Source organism: Sus scrofa, chromosome 1 (genome assembly GCF_000003025.6).
Source record: "Sus scrofa isolate TJ Tabasco breed Duroc chromosome 1, Sscrofa11.1, whole genome shotgun sequence".
Classification (NCBI taxonomy): Eukaryota; Metazoa; Chordata; class Mammalia; order Artiodactyla; family Suidae; genus Sus; species Sus scrofa.
The window spans coordinates 237,772,403-237,786,632 of record NC_010443.5 but is presented as its reverse complement, the minus strand read 5'-3'; the positions used below and the strand labels follow the sequence as shown (position 1 = coordinate 237,786,632).

The window sequence follows — 14,230 nt, the reverse complement described above, 5'->3', positions numbered from 1 at the left end:
TCCGGTTCCCGCTGCCCCCCTCCCCCGCCTTTTCTCAAGCTGTGGGCTCTTCCCCCTAGGTTGCGGCCCAGCCTCGTGACCACCCCCTCCAAAAAACAAACAACACTCTCGTTGAGGACGATTCACTTTTCGAAACTGCCATTGTCCGGCCGGCCAAGAGTCCTCCTGCACATCGTTCCCCCGCCCTGAAGAACCTTGCCCCTGCGACCACCCCACAGCGGGGCCCCACGGTCTTCCAGTGGCCAAGCTGAGCAGCTGGACTCGGCACTGGGGAGAAGAGAGGGGAGGGGAGACTTGAGCCTGGGGCGGAAGAGAGTGGGTTGGCCATGCCAAACCTCTGCCCGGTCTCTCTTGGGCTGAATGCCCCTCGGAAATCAAGTCTCGGGGCTCGGGGACGCCTCAAGGTCTCCGGGCTGGAGGGCAAAGGGATCCACTTATGGGCCTGGGTAAGGTGTCCGGGACTCCCGCCAATCTCCAGGACCTCCTAAAATGATTCTGCTCAGCCCGGGTGCTCCAAAGCGGAGGCCCGGATTTTATCTCCATCATTTTACAGCTTAGCGTCTATGCTCGGGGTCAGAATTGGACATGGTGTGTGGACGGGCTCTGGGACTAGGAGTGGGACGCGGGCGCTCTAGGGTTCTGGCACCGCATTAGAGTCCGGGACACAGCAATAGCACTAGAGCTGCAAATCCGGGTGCGAACGGAGTGGCTGGAACTCTGGGGGCGGGCGCCGCCCTAGGGGTGAATCTGAGAAAACTGGAACGCCCCCCTCTACGCCTGTCAACACTGCTTGTCTCTGTATCCCTTTTAAATGCACCTGCTTGGCAGAGTGGTTAATTTCTTTAAAAACAAAAAAGGCAGTCTGCACCCTCTTACGTGGTGGGGTTTTCACCTAAAGGGGTCACCGGCCACGCGCACAGAGCAGAGGGCCGCGACACCCAGACGCAGGGGTGGGTGGAAGGTGCGGCTGCGAGGTCAGGGCTCCCGGCTCGCCTACAGTCGGCCTCTTCCCGTTAGAGCGCGGGCTAGCGCCGGGCTCTGTCTGAAGCCTTCCTTCCCTCCCCCCCAGCCCCCTATAAAAGTCCAAGGCGGCGCGGCGGCGGCATTGCTGCTCTCCCGGCCTCCCGCACTGCTCCGGCCCGGCCCGGCCCGGTCCGGCCCGGCCCGCCCCGTCTGGCCAGCTGAACAGGCCGGGCCGCACAGCGCGGACACCCTTTCCCAGACCGCCGCCGGCAGTGCGGGGCGGCACGCTGGGGGCGCGGCGTGTCTGGGGACATCTTGTGATGTTGGCGAGAACAGGACATGATCTCACATGGCGAGAAGCTCTTTAGTTCCTTAATCATTTCACGGTGCCTTCGGACGCTTTTTTTCCACCTAAAACGTTTAGTTTCAGCTCAGTGATCAGCTACCCCAGCTCGGCGGGGGAGCGGAAGGCTTGAATTATTCCGACCTGTGAGCGGCCCCTGGCACCAAAAAAAAAAAAAAAAAAAAAAAAAGAAAAAAAAAAAGAAAAGAAAAAGAAAAAAAAAAGGAAGCACAAAAAAAAGTGGAAACTTTCCCCCCCTGTCCATTCCATCAAGTTCTGAAAAATCAAAATGGATTTAGAGAAAAATTACCCGACTCCTCGGACCGGCAGGACAGGTAGGACCGCGATACCGGCTCTAGACGCGCTAACTCAGAGACCCAGACCCGCGCTACTCCACAAGCTCCTCGGCCCTGGGGGAGGGGGTGCGCCTCATTTTCGCAAGGATTGACTGCGCGTCTGTCTGCGGCACGTTTCTTTTCATCAGTCTGTTCACACACTTCTGCATCAGTCCAAGTGTCTGCGAGTTTGCCTGTGTTTTTCTCTATTTCTGATTGTTTATGTGGGTGCTTTTCTGGGGCTCTGAAAGTTGGTTTGGGTCTGTGTGTTTACACAGGGGCTCAGAGTGTGCGGAAGTGACAGTTTATGTGTCCCTGTGTAGATATTATCAACAATTTTGAGTGTGTGTTGAAGAACCTTTGTGCCTGTGTGTGTGTCTTTATATTCATGAGTGTATTAATATGTGTTTATGAGTTTGCATTCCTGGGTACTCTTGAGTATCTAGAACATGTGTGTATGAGTGGTATATACATAATTTGGATGACTGTCTGAGTGTATATCTACTCCTTTAAGGGTCTGTGTTTACCCGTCACATCCCAAGTGATTTGGGAAGCGAGAATAAGATGATTACACCCACCCCTCCACTTTTTGGATGTCAACAGCTGTTCACTGTATATATGCCACCGTACACAAAAGTGCCTGCCTCTAGGCGCAAGATGGATCTAGGGCTTGTGTGGGTCTGTTGGGCTAAGCGTGCCATCAGTCAGGCTCAGGTTCCATTCTGTTGAGAGAACAGGCATGGAGATGTGCAGCCCTTCAGTATGTAGTGTACACTTCTTCACTCTATGGGTCCTGTTGATCCTACCATTTGTATGAAAGGGTCTCCTGTTGCAGGCACAACCTTGGCAAGTGAGAAGAGGCAGGCTACCTATGTCATGATATTTCTAGGGACCCCCACCCCCAACTTGCCTTAGCTCTTACCTAGAGAAGCCTCTGACACCGGTGTGTGCGTGTGTGCCTGCGTGTGTGTGTGTGTGTGTGTGTGTGTGTACTGTGTGCTCAGGTTTTATCTTGTGGATGCCATGAGGAGAGCACAAGTGCATGGACAAGTGTGTGCCCAAACTGGACATCCAGCTCTGAATTTGTATGTACAGAGGCCTTCCTGGCACGGGGCATAGTGTGCCTCCCATCGGCCCAGACTGTGGGTTGCAGGGTGTGTTTATGGCTGAGAGAAGGTGGCAGGCAGCAGATGGCCTCTGTCTGCTCTGAGGTAGAAGCCAGGTATGAGAGCCTCTTTTACTCATTAAGCCAAAGGTGCTAAACCCTCTTCCAAACACACTTCAGGTCCTGACAGAACTCCCCTTCTCCTAGCCCTATGGGTCTGTGAGCCCCCACCTCTACCCCAACCCTAAATACAGGTCGGAATGGGGGGGGTGGGGTGGTGAACTTGTATCTCAAACCCAGGACAAGTCCCTAGGCACGTATGTGTTTCCAAACTCAAAATGGAAAAGAAGGGAAGGCAGGAATCTAAGCCACCAGAAATTGAAGAAGACTCCCCAGGGTGAAGACTCAGGAAAAGGGAACCCGAAAACCCCTTCAGCTCCAGCCCCACTTTCCCCATGGCAAAGTAGTGGGTCCTTTAGTGGGTGAGACTTGAGAGGTGTCTGCACTGGGGACTAGGGAAGTACGTGTTGGGAATGGGGTCAGAGGCCTGTGAGGGTCCAGGAGAGGTCGGCCCGGCTGGCCTGGCTGCCTCTCCTGACACGCTGTCTACGAAGAATGTAATTCATGGCGGTCGATGGGGCACTTTGATTAGTTCAATCGCCTGAATAATCGTTTAATCAATAAAGCATTTCATTCCTCTGTGAGACAGGCCTGGGTGGGGCTGGGGGCCCCTAGGCTGGCCAGGGTTTAACAATCTGGAGAGCCACGCCCCCTCTTCACGGACAGGATGGGTAAGGGCCTTGCCGGGAAAGGGCGTTATGTCAGGTAACACTACACTTCCGCCAGTCAGCGCCGGCCGGCCGGGGGCCCCAGCGAAGGGAAGAAGGGAGAAGTAAAAAACTGGGCAGGCCGGGGGAATCCAGGTCTTGTTTGGGGGGTTTTGCTTGGGCTTCTCCTGTCTCCCAATTTCGAGGCCTTTTTAATGGCCCTTTCCTTCCTTCCCAACTGTATTCTGTGCCTTCTCTCTACCTGTTTCCCCATCAGGATAATGAGGAAGGCATGTATACCCTGGTAGCTGTAAGCTCAAGAGCAAGTGAGATCAGAACTGAGCAAGGAGACACTTAAGGATGTTTCTGCCCGGTCTCTTCCTTGTGGTACCAAAAAAGGAGAAACTGGGGGTGGGGGGGTGGGCAGGGACTTTTTTGAGGTCATACAGAAGAAGATATGGAGGGAGTAGGACTGGAAGGTAATTTTTCTGCCCTTAATCCTCTCATTTTTTGCTGGAAAAGGTGATAGAGCCCCACTGCCCTCCCAATTCCCCTGCCCCCTTGGAAAAAAATGACAATTAAGCAAGTTGGCTGAAGTAGGAGTTGAGGATACCCAAGGCCAGGGAGACCACAGGCTGAACACTGCCTGCATGGACCTTGGCATCCATCTATTGCCCTAGCTCTGGAAAGAGCCTGGTGGAATGATAATACCCTCTACCTATGGATCTTCATTTTTCAAAACCTTGAAAGTTCTCATCTCAGGGGTCTCCATCAGGCACTTGGGAAAGCTGAGCTCTAGAAGAAGGGGGACCCACCTTTTGGAGAGATAAATGTAGTCCCAGAGCCACTGGCCTTTGGGGTGTACACTAATGATAACAAACACTGATGAAGGCACTGTACACAGTTCTTGAAAAATCTGGATAAATCCTCCCCCTTTTTCTCCCACTTCAACAATTCCTGCAAACAGATTTGGACCTGGCAGAGCAGACCTCTGATCCTGGTACAGGAAACGTGCAAGAATGGGCTCTGACCCAACTAGCTATGTAACTTAGGTTCAGTGGCTTTCTATCTTTGATGCCTTTAAAGTGAGAGTTAGGAAGGACCCACCGAGTATAGACAGCACTGCTTCAGCATCTCTGGCTTTCTCAAGCTGAGCAAGAAATCTGAGCCCTGTTGGCCTTGTTTTACCAAAAGCAAGAGCAGGGAAATGGGCTGAACCTGGCTGCAGGAGTCAGATCTCAAACCCATTGAGCACTATGGCAGCCCCAAAGCCCCAGATGCTGCCACTGGGCATTGGAGGGACTGGTCCAGGGGGAGTGAGAGGGGATGGTGGAGAGTGAGTGTATTCAGAGTACATCCTTTGAAGGTGGCTTCTCAAACATTATTCTCAATGGGCTTTCTTTCAGTAGCGAAACTTTGAAAGGCAACTTGATTTACACAAATTGAATTTCTTCCCTGAGGGTTTCATTCATCTCTGGTCTCCACCACTTAGTACAGGTCCTGGCCCAAAGTCTTGCTGCTGGGGAAGGAAACCACCCCCACCCGACTGTTGTGCCGCCGCACAGCGATGCCCTACCTCATTCAGTGCAGTGGCGTGGAGACCAGTTCTCTGATAGCCTCTCTTTCCTGGACCAAGACTTGTGAGCTTTCAGAGGCAGGACTGAGGTGCAGTGCCTGGCTGGGTCAAGGAATCACTGTGTTATCTTGGTATAGTCAAGTAATTTTGGGGGCCTCCATTTGGTGGTCTATAAGGCTGGATTAAGTGGCCAGAATATCTGATGGCATTTCTTGGTGTTAGAAGTTCCAGGAGGCTGGCATGCTCAGGCAGCTGTGAATAACCCCCTACCCAGAGGGAAACTCCCTCTGCCTTGTGCAGCACAAGATGAGAAAGGGGGATGCTCTCACTGCCTAGGTTAGGCTGCCCAACACCGTCCTGAAGCTGAAAGCCTTCTATGTGAAATGGGAATCTAAGATATTCCTGTCTGAGTAGTATATGTGGTTCTGTTCAACCCTGTCTGTGCTTCAGGGATTCAGTCCAAGCCATATACTGGTATCAGAAGGAAAATTGGTTTGTATGGTGGATATATCCTAGCTGGGTATCCCCCCCCCCAAAAAAAAAAAAACTACCCTGCCATTCCAAAAATGGAGAAACCCTTCTGAGATGGAATTTTCCAGCTCAGAGTCCTTCTTCTACTCTAGACTTGCTATGTGACCTTAGACATCTTGCTTCCCATCTTGGCCTCAGGTTTTGCACCTGTAAAATGGGGAAGGCATAGGCTCAGGGCTATTTTTGCTCTAAGACTTTAGAATCCAAGTTTCTAGGCCTTAACTGGAGTGGAGCTGGAGGTGGAGGTGTCACTGGCTGTATCCTAAGGGCTTCCCCATACTCCCACCTCTTGGAAATGCAGAGCCACCATGTCCAATTTTCAGTCCACTTCTGATCCATTGAGCTCCATGGGTGGAGCAAACTCAAGAACCCTAACTCATCCTGGTCCCTCTACAACATGTGATCTTCCTGCTCCAAGGTGGAGGGTCAAAGATCTGGACAGGCAGATTTCCAGAAAAGGCGAGGTCATACAGCCACTCCACCTCACTGCATACTGCAACCTCCTGGTCCCCCAGAGGTCTTCCTGGGGCTATTTTTCACAGTTGTGCCCTGGAGGGGGTGGAGATGGTGTTAGTGCCAGAGGCAACAGGGCCTAGGACAGGAACAGAAAGTGGGTCTGAGGGTTGACCCCATGTCAGAGTGTGAGAAATTGGGCAGAAGTAGAGAGAAGGGAGACTGAGGTAGAGAATGACCTGGGAGTCCTCCCAGGATCAGCCTGTGCTCTGTCCTCCTTATAAGCCCAGGTCCAGAGCAGGCATCTCAGAGCCCTTGTTTTGGTGGATTTATGTTTAATATTATAAGATCATTGCTTATGAATTTGAAGCAGTGGGTCTTGGGACCACTCCCCCATCTGCTGGGACAGGGTAAGTCTTTAGTGACTCTGCCAGGGTTGGGCTGCTGCACACATAGGCACTCACAAAACTATTGCCTCCTAGGTGTAGAATGGCTGTCATATGCTTCCCTTTCAAAGTCCACTTCTTTCGATTGTGGTCCCAGGGCTTCACATCCTGGAGAAACTGAGTCTTGCGGCTCAAAGACCCTACCCTTCTGGACCAAAAGGGTTCTGCTTGAAATCCATTCATTTTGTCTTAAGAGCAGCAAGAACTTCCCCAGGAGAGGAAAAGTCGGGTTTTCTCAACAACTAAAAGCTGCAGCGTAGTAGCACGCTAGATCAGCTTTGCACGGCCCTTGCAGCAGATTAAATTCACCCTCCCACCGGTCGGGCGTCCAGATTCTCATTAGCACTGGAAGCGACTGAGTTCATTCAGTTCCCAAGAAGCCTTGCTCCAGATGCAGAATCGTCCCTGAAGAAAAAGCCTTCAGCTGCGAGCATCACTAGCCCCAAAGCGTCTGGCAGCTTCTGGTCTGAGGCCGGAAAGAAGGGCTCAGGGCTCAGTGGTCCAAAGTCTCAGAGAGACCTCTCCCTGAGGAGCAACCTGATCACTAACTTTGAAGGAGTGTAAGACTTCCCCCCTCTACGTTTCTGCCTAAGTTCAGCTTAGAATTGGGGGCCCTTCAGTTAGAACGAGAGAGAAGGATGGACTAGAAGGTGGCGGCATCGACTTAGTAGGTGCTTGATAAAACTATGAAATATTTCTGCTGGAAGGAGCCTTCATTGAAGACTAGGTAAGCCCACTCTGCCCATTTTTCAGATGAGGAAATAGGTCAGAACGGAGCAGGTGTGCGTACTCTACCTTTCCTTTGCGAGTCTGATTTAAAGGTGCTTAGATTTAAAGGTGGATCTCTACTGAGCTCCTCGTTTTCCTCCAACATCCGTTTTGTGCGTATGTTGAATGTTTTCTGGAGACTATTCCCCACCTTCACTCCCACCCTCCCCTTGACTGTCCCCAATCCTTCAGGGCCTCCCAGAGACCCAGTGCCTAGGCGGGGAGGCCAGGCTCCCGCTGGACCTTCCTCGGGACTCTCCAGGCACTGTGTGGATCCCTTTCCCCCTCCCCCAATCCGCGCTTCACTAGGCCTTCGCTCCGCGCGTTTGTCAATGAACGTGGCGCCGCCGCCCGGGCCCCGCCCCCCATTCTCTCTCATTGCCCAGGTATCGGCTAATCAGGCGGAGCCCGCCGATTGCTCAGCCAATGCGGCGGTGCCTCGGGTCAGAGCCGGCTGCCACAGCTCTGATTGGCTTGATGAAGCGTGATTGGCAGGATAGCCCCCGCCCCGCCCCCGCCCCCGCCCGGAGGGAGGCTGAGCCCCGGGCGGCGCTGTCCACACGCAGCGGGTCCTGAAAGCGGCTCCGGGGCGGCGCGGTGGCGCACTGTGCGCGCCGAGCAGGCGGAGGGCTAGCGCTGGAGGCGGCGGCGGCGGAAGCGCGGGCAGTCAAAGCCGACAGACGTTGCATCTCAGAACCGGCAGTCCCCGGCGGCCTTGGTGGAGACCTTACTCTCTCTTCTCTGTCCCTCGCTCTATGCCTGGAGCAGGCGCGGCGGCCGTCCCGGAAGAGGCAACTGAAAGACAGTCGAATCAGACCCCTGGGAGAAGGCAAATGAAGCTCGAATAGTTGGTGGGTGCGAGACAGATACTCAGGCGAGAAGACCGTCGCTGTTGTCCCCATTCCTGGTCTCAGCCATGGGGGAGCAGCAGGGGACGCGGGAACTTTGAAGGCAGTGGGTCCCAGGGTCTGAGGGCTGTAGGCTCCGGGAGGCTCCGGAGTCGCGGCCCTAACGTCAGTGGCGTAAAAGCGTCTTGGAACCCGCCGGGACCCCAGCGCCGCCAGAGAGGAAGTTCTTTGCAACTTCGTCGGAGACGTCGGAGAGTCGGGTGGGGAGAGATTGAAGCCGCAAGTCAGAGCCCCACAAACTCAAAGAAGCAGAAAGAGAAAGGATCCGGTGGGAACTGGGGGATCGAGGAAAGACTCCAGAGGCATCGAGGCCTCGGAACCAGCCTGGCAGCCCGTGGGCCTCGCTGTCCCCCGAGTGAAGCCAAGGGCTGTGTGTCCCGCAGGCCTCCTTGAAGCCGCTCGAACAGGAGGCCGGGGGTGGGGGCTGCAGGCCGTCCCGGAGGCGGGCCCCTAAAATATGCCCCCGAAGCTGCGGGCGCCTTGGCCGCAGCTACTCCCGGCAGAGTGCGGAGCCGCCGCCTGAGCCAACCTGGGAGGGAACCCACCAGGAGTTGGGCGCACCGCTCCCAGCCGGACTACACTAGCTCCGTTTCCCGCCTCTAGGCGCAGCTCTCGGCAATCTGCGGCAGGGCGGCTTTGAGAGAGGCCCCGAAGCTCCAGCAGTGTTTTCTGAGCCCAGCTCGCACAGTCCCCGGCCTGGCGGCGAGGCTCTTTAGCCGCGCTGGGCAGCCCCTTGGCGCCGGGAGGCGGCAGCCTGGGCCGGCCTGCAGTCTGGAGCGCCCCGATGGAAATACACTGTAAGCACGACCCGTTTGCATCCATGCATAGTAAGTAGGCGGCGAGCTCGCTTCTCTCACTCTCCCGCCGGGACGGGGGTTGGGGGTACCGGACCGCGGGGCAGGTTCTAAGGACGGGAGGTCCCAGGACTTCTCTGGCCGCGCAGTCAAGTTTGAAAACTGCATGTCTCCCAGGCAGGGGATGTGACACAACGCTCCTGGTCGACTGGGCTGGAGCACCTGGAGCCAGGAATCCCGCCTCCAGCAACGCGTAGTGTAGGCAGCGAGCTGCCGCCTTTCCTGGGCTCTGGCAGCAACATCTCTGTGTGCTAGGAGAATCCTGGCTCGAACCCGGAGAGGGCTCTGGGCCAGGGTATTGGAGAGCAGGAAGTTGTAGGGAGAGGTCAGTCTGAATCTCAGCGCCCCACAGCCCACCTCGGATGGCGCCTTTTTCAGCCGAGGGGCTGATCAAGACTGCGGCTTGGAGGGAAAGTGGGGCCCCAACAGTGCCTGTGTGCCTGTATGTGTGGAGGAAGAGGTTGAGAGCTAAGCGAGGACTCCAGGTCCAGAGCTCCAAAGGCGTACTGGAGTTGAGGAGTGGGATTTGAAAGATCAACGAAGTAGTGGTCCCTGAGCTGAGCTTCTGCTTGGAAGCCGCCAGTTCATAGAGACCCTTAAAGACACTATCAAGTCCTTCTCAGCAGGACGTGTGCCTCATGATGGCTTCTCTCCTTAAAAAAAAAAAAAAAAAAAATCAAGAAGAAGAAGCCAATTAGTCACCATACCGGCGCCCTCACCTTCTGAGAAACGCTGTGTGTGTAGGAGACGGGAAGGGTCATTTTGGGCGAGGGTGAGGCTGGCCTGCTGCCTGACTCGCCAGGATCTGCCAGTTCACCCATTAGCACAGCCTCCTGTGAGACGAACGCTCTTCTCACGGTGAGTTAACACTGGATTAGATTCGGAGGTTTCTAGGAAATTCCAAGTGGAACGAATCGTGTTTCCCTTCTGTGCGTTGCAGAGCTGGGCCGATGCAAGGCGCTCGGCTTCAGCGGCATCCAGCCGAGTCCCCAGCTCAGGTCCCCACGGGCCGCAGGTCAGGGAGTTGCTCTCTGACTGGAAGCCCTCCCCAAGCCTTCAGACAGTCTGGGATCCTGCTTACCTAGCCTTGGGTCCCCTATTTAACAAAGACAGTAGAGACCCGGCTGGAAAGAAGGCAAGCTTTCCAGGACGAATATGTCCGTTTCTGCCCCAGAGGGCCGAATGGCCTGGTAAGCAGGGAAATGCTGGTCTAGGCGGCAGGGGCTGGCTTCGGGCAAGTCGGTTTCTCTTTGTGTCAATTTCCCGAGTCCGAGGTTATCCACCAAAGCCATGGGGAGACTTGCGCAGAGGAGCCGCTTGCTCAGGTCCCAACCCAAACGATTCCTCACCATTTGGGGCCTGTGACAAAACGGTTTCCAGTCCACGGTGACCCCAGCGCCCCCAGCAGCCGTCTCCTGCGCAGACTTAGCCCGGCTCGCCAGGGAAGCTCTGATCTCGCGGAGGGAGCCAGAAAGCAAACGACTTAAGGTCAATACTCTGAGAGGTGACCAAGCCCTTAGCTCAGCCAAGGAGACATCGAGGGACAAAATGGGGAGGGCTGGCCCCTGCACTTCTATCCTCGCCTCCTTCGGGAATCCGCAGACCCTCACTGCTTCCTACTGTGCAGAGCCTGACGGCCCAAAGGTCCTGCCTGGGCTCTTGGGGAGATAGCATCAGACCTGGTCTCTCGGCCGTGCTTGACGGTGAAGAAGGCAGCTCCTTCCAGATGTGATTAGCCAACCGCTAATGCCTGTCTCTGTCCCTCCTCATCCTGGCTATCATCTGCCCCCTCCTTGAAAAGTGCTCCCTCCTCCCATTTTCAGTCTCCCCTGCAGCACGGTGGGGGTTGGGCCCCAGCCCGCCTAGCTTCCAGAGCTGCCTTCTTTGGAAGTGCCCTTGGCTCTAATGCCCAAAACTATTTGCTTGCACAATGTAGGCCCCACTGTGGGGCCTCATTTTATTGGAAATTGGGTGGAGGGATGCACGATAGATCCTGAGACGTTGCTTGGTTAGTAGGGGTTTAGAGCAAGTCTCTTCTTCTCAGTCTTCCTTCCTGGCCTGGGTCAGTTTCTTCCCCCAGCTCCCATCCCCTCTCCCCTCCTGAAGTGGTTCAGCCTCTCTGGGGAGGTGGTATAGGAGCAGGGGCAGGAGCTGGGCTTCTGAGTTCCCTTGCCTTCACCCCCTAGCTATGGTTGCTAGTTATAAGGCACTTTTATGGCCAGTCTCCTACCTGAGTGTCTTCTAAACTTTCAGCTACGCTCACTTTACAGAGTATGATATTGGTCAGAGAGATCAAAGGACTGACAGGAAGTTCACATGGACACAGCTTGAACAAGTCTTTGAGGCTTCACAAAGGGGAGAGAGAGGGACTGAGATTCCAGAGAGCGGGCAGTGGACATCTGGGTGGCTACATGCAAGTGTGAGGTGCTGTCTGTCTGTTCGAGGACATCTATATCCATGGCCTCACTGTCCCTGTGTGCCAGCACCTGTCTGTCATTTAGAGTCCATTAGACAGAGTTCACCCCTGCCCTTTTCCTGTGTTCCTGTTTGCATGTTTGTGTGTCCTTTCATTCATCTTCTTTGGTGCCAATAGGAGGAATTTCAATGACCCTGTGAGTCCTGGGCCAAACTACCACTGAGTCAGCACAGACTCTCTCCCCAAGACCCTTTGACCAGACATGATCTTTGGGGGTGTGGACGGGGTGGGGTGGGGGGCTACTGATGGGCAGCATATCCTTACCAGGGCCTGAGGAGCATCTGTGGAGGCCGGCCCCTTCCAGACCAGAGTCACAAAGGCCCCAGGGGCATCTGCAATTCAACCCTTCTCCCCTGCCATCCCCCACCCCCCAAATCCTGCTGATCTGCCCTGTGGGGGAGGGGCTAGGTTTCTCTTGTATCTGCGTATATGTTTCCTGGTCTTTGCCTTGGTTTGTTTGCATCTGTCTCTGCGTCAGTCTTTCTGTAAATTCTACTTGGCCCTAAAAAGTGTCACTGAGTCCACTTCTTCCCCCAGCACCTCCCATAAGCTGAGCCTTTGCTCAGCTGGAGCCCAGAGGCAGCAAAGCCTGGAGCTTGGCTTCTCTGAGGAGGTATAGGGCTGGAGCTGGGGTCCCAGAAAACAAAGGTCCCCCTCCTTAGATGTCCCATGTTCTCTGAATGCCCCCTTGCTGGACTTCCTCTGTTTTCTCATCTCTCTTTTTGCCTCCCACTCTACACCACCTTCAGCTTTCTTTCCTTTTTCTCTGCCGGTTGGGGCCAATCCATTCCTTTTTTTTCCTCCTCTACGTTTCTAACCTGAGGCTTCCCTTCCAGGCTCTTGCCTTGCTGTCTGTCTCATCTCATTTGGTTCCCCTCTTTGTACCTTTCCCCTCACACCTCTTTTCCTGGTTTCTTCCCTTCTCTCAGGTTTCTGGTTTCCCTTATTTCCAATCTTAGGGTAAGTGGGAGGCATTGCCTTCCCAGACCACAGTTTTAAATCACTAATCCACCACTCTTGATGTGCTATATTAGACAGGACTAGGACAGAGGTAAAGAGGACCAGACGTTGAGGGAGGTAGGAAGCTCCCCAGTCATCCTAGGTCTGGTGTCAGCTGTGGACATGCGGATCAGACTCTGCAAGAGCATTGCTAGCTTGATCTTTGTGGTCACACCTAGGGAATGTGGGGACCTGCTGTCACCTAGAGTGTCTGACTTTTGGGGATTTTTCCCCCATGATCCAAAGGGTCTCCAAAGCTCACAAATGTCCTGCAGGACTGCTTTGGGAACATAAGTCCTCTGAAAGTTGCCACTGTGTTTTGGGCAGAAGATTTCAAATGCCAGTAGTACGAGGAACAGGCCATTGCAGATGGCCCAAATGCCTGGACCAATAGGTTATCCCAAAAGGGTGCCAGGTGATTTTAGCTTCCTTTTCCTCCTCTCGGATGGAGTTTGTACCAATTTTGAATTTACTCTCTTCTTAAATCCAGCCTGTTATTGAAAGATCCATACAACCCTTTTTTATTAGGTGCTCCCAACCCCAGAACAAAGCTTTCTTAAGATCCTTGACCACAGTCTTTCTGTTTCAGGTGAACTATGCAGTTGTGTTCCTAACTGCAAAATTCTCTTCGGGATGGTTTTCCTTTTTATGTCCGGAGTGTTTTAGAACGATCCAAACTGATGAAAGTGCATTTTGAAAATCAGAGAGAAATTCAGCTTAGAACTAGAATTAAGTACTGTTGTTATCTATAAAATTGTTTTTTTCCTTGAAATCAGCCTGAGCTTGGAAATTTGAGGAAATAGTCAATGCGGACGCTCATGGGAAACTTTAGTGAATTGCTTTGGCTGTTTTTAGGAAATAGATTATGTTGTTGGGAGTTTTTCCCCTCTATTTCAGATATTGTTCATGAATCTGGATATTAGTTGAGCGCTGGGGAGAATAGCTGAGATGAGGTGGCTATTTTATGTTTTAGAGTTGGAGTGTGTGTGTGTGTGTGTGTGTGTGTGTGTGTGTGTGTGAGACCTCAGAGATGCCCTGCCTTCTCCGCTATAGTCCAGTCCTGGGCAAGTCCCAGTTTAGGAGGAGATTTTCTCCGTGGTCTCTGAGCTGCCAGCAGCATTGGTAAATGCTTGCACTTGGCTTTTGGCTTTTGACAGTTCTTAGCAACGTCAGTTAGTGGCTGATTAACAGCTACAAGGTCAATGATTTGCTACGCTGGATCACTCTGTGCTTACTGGGTTGGCTCTTCATTTACTTGGATCCCTGTTTCCTTCCAGATGGACCTTGATATAAGAGAAGGGAGCTTAATGGGTGGAGGAGATACTTTCCTAGACTCTTAAAATCCATCCCAGAGCCCTTGTAAAACCTGGGACTCCGAAACCTTCTTGGCCTTCTTTATTTTCCCTGAACCAACTTAAATCTGCTTGTCAATTGCAAAACATTCCAAAAATTCCAGGGAAACTCCTTCATAACAAATCCTGATGCATCCGAGTGAAATGTGATCCTTTGACCCACTTCTTTTGTGTGCTCTGAGAGGGTACATGGTCAGCCTCACCTTTTTTGTTTCTTTTTTTCTCCATCTTTATTGAGGTATGAGCCTCACCTTCTTCAAGAAAGGGTTTTTATGAAGGCAGTGGTTGGGTTTTGTCTCCATACTCTGCAAATAGTATTCAATTTTTTTTTTCAAGTCCTTAGCCCTTGAATCA

At 53.3% G+C, this 14,230-nt stretch overlaps 1 protein-coding gene across 5 annotated transcripts in view; it reads left to right on the top strand.

The window, feature by feature from the left end:
- The window catches only part of PAX5 (paired box 5), a 210,517-nt gene continuing 197,465 nt past the window's right edge, over positions 1,179-14,230 (top strand). The window contains exons 1-2 of one of the 5 annotated variants that reach the window (XM_021066090.1): positions 1,184-1,641; positions 8,799-9,022. In XM_021066090.1, coding sequence (XP_020921749.1) covers positions 8,980-9,022 — 43 coding nt within the window. In that variant the 5' untranslated portion in view covers positions 1,184-1,641; positions 8,799-8,979. Of the gene's footprint in view, positions 1,642-7,840; positions 9,023-9,077; positions 9,908-14,230 lie in introns of those variants that run through there. The other 4 variants (XM_003122019.6, XM_021066095.1, XM_021066104.1 and 1 more) reach the window with 4 other exon arrangements.